Below are 1,779 nucleotides of genomic sequence, written 5' to 3' on the forward strand. Positions count from 1 at the left end.
AAATTCAGTGTATTTGAGAGTCATCCTTAACAAGCCCTTTCAGATGAGATTGCAGAAACAATTATTTTWAAGATTTGACCAAAACTGAAACAAATCCATCATTTCTCAACAAAAGATCATCCTAATTTAAAGCTCTAACATGAAATGTTTGCACCACATGAAGTCCAAGCCTTTGAGGTCGTAGTGATGCACCAGTGCGGTGAGGTCCGGGTCCTGTCTGACTCACAGAGAACCCGACAGACCTCAGGTTTTTTTGGAGGAGTCTCAACCGGTCTGGGTTCTGTCTCGGATTTCTTGGAGCAGCRTTCCCCTTTAAGCCTGCAGACTATTGTCTTAAGTCCTCCCATCTGTGGGGGTGGCTCTGCAAAAAGTTTGCAGAGGAAAGTTTTCAAGCTGTCACTGGTTGTCGGGAGGAGACTGATGGAGGACAGGGGGACCAGCCGTTCGCGAGACAAACATTTACAAAGTGCTCACAGTTAGTTAGACTCGGAATGCAACCCAAACATCCCGCGGAGACAAAACATGCCCAGGCCTGAGGTGGGGGACTTTACTGGGACTGGCACACTTTTAGCGCACGGTGGTCGCAACAAAGCGGAAAGTGCACTCAGGTCTCATGGGCTTCATCTGAAGTGACTGCTGGTGGAAAGAACAAAGGCATTAGATGTTCCACACAGCCAGGTTACTGTCCTGACAACATGAGCCGTTTGGAGAGGAGGTTCCGCGCTGCTGGACGAAGAGCGTCTCCGGGTCTGGTCTTCACCATTCTTCTTCTTCTGATGCTGGGAAGCCGCAGCAGAGCGTTAGGAATGTTCCATGAAACAGGTTAGTGGGAATCTGACACGTTTCWAAAGCTTTCAGAGTTTTTGTAAGATATGTGTGTTGGCTGAGCAGCACACAGCTCACCCCGCGCTCTGCTGCTCCGAGTGGGTCTGATTAAAGCAGAGGCAGCAGAGGCCAGCTGTGTGTTTACAGTCTGACTGCTGACCACAGCRGTCCTGCTCAGTCTGTGCTGCAAGAGCTGCTGACAGTGTGCAGCAGAAATGTAAAATCATTCATATCTAAACTTATTGAGAGCATGGGTGCTTTGACAATTATTATTTTGTAACTTTTATATTTTGCAAAAATGATTAACTTTACACCCCTCCCTCTTAGAAATAGCCTACACTTAGTTCATTTAAAAACATTGTTCACTTTGAAATCTGCTGCATCATAGATTACTTGCTTTGTATTTGTTCTTATGCTACATAGTTTTTAGCTACTAYTTGGCTACTTTCAGCTTATAGCTACAAATTTAGCTAATTTTAGTTTAACCTTTGCTGCTTTTGACTTCGAACCTTATTTTTCATACTTTCAATAATATAGTTAAATTTTAGCTACTATTTTGCTACTTTATGCTAAAAGTAGGCTTTGACATTTCTTAGCYTGTAGCTAACTTTTTGCTACATGTAGCTGTCAGATGCCTTTTAGTTGCTTTTGTCTTTTGCTGGCTTTCTAGAATAGTTTTTGATTTTAGGGTTTTGCTAGCCTTTTGCCACTTTTAACTTCTAGCATTTTACTGTTTTGTATTTAGTTCTTTAGTACATTTAGCTTTTATCTAGMCTTTTGCTAGTTAGAACTTTGCTACTTTGAGTTTTAAGTAGCGTTTTGCTACTTTATCCGTCAGGTAGCATTTTGCCTTTCATAGCTTTTTAAAAAAGTGTTTCGGAGAAACTGAGAAATTTATTTTCTAAACATGATGTCCCAGTGGCTTTCAAACCCCAAAACACATTACGGCAAAGG

The 1,779-nt window shown here is 42.2% G+C and overlaps 1 protein-coding gene across 1 annotated transcript in view; it reads left to right on the top strand.

The window, feature by feature from the left end:
• Positions 1 to 294: 294 nt before the first annotated feature.
• The window catches only part of adamts7 (a disintegrin-like and metallopeptidase (reprolysin type) with thrombospondin type 1 motif, 7), a 142,552-nt gene continuing 141,067 nt past the window's right edge, over positions 295 to 1,779 (top strand). Inside the window, exon 1 of the mRNA XM_014001567.1 lies at positions 295 to 822. Coding sequence (XP_013857021.1) covers positions 696 to 822 — 127 coding nt within the window. The 5' untranslated portion in view covers positions 295 to 695. The remainder of the gene's footprint in view (positions 823 to 1,779) is intronic.

This window comes from Austrofundulus limnaeus, unplaced genomic scaffold (assembly GCF_001266775.1).
Source record: "Austrofundulus limnaeus strain Quisiro unplaced genomic scaffold, Austrofundulus_limnaeus-1.0 Scaffold9, whole genome shotgun sequence".
NCBI classification, from domain to species: domain Eukaryota; kingdom Metazoa; phylum Chordata; class Actinopteri; order Cyprinodontiformes; family Rivulidae; genus Austrofundulus; species Austrofundulus limnaeus.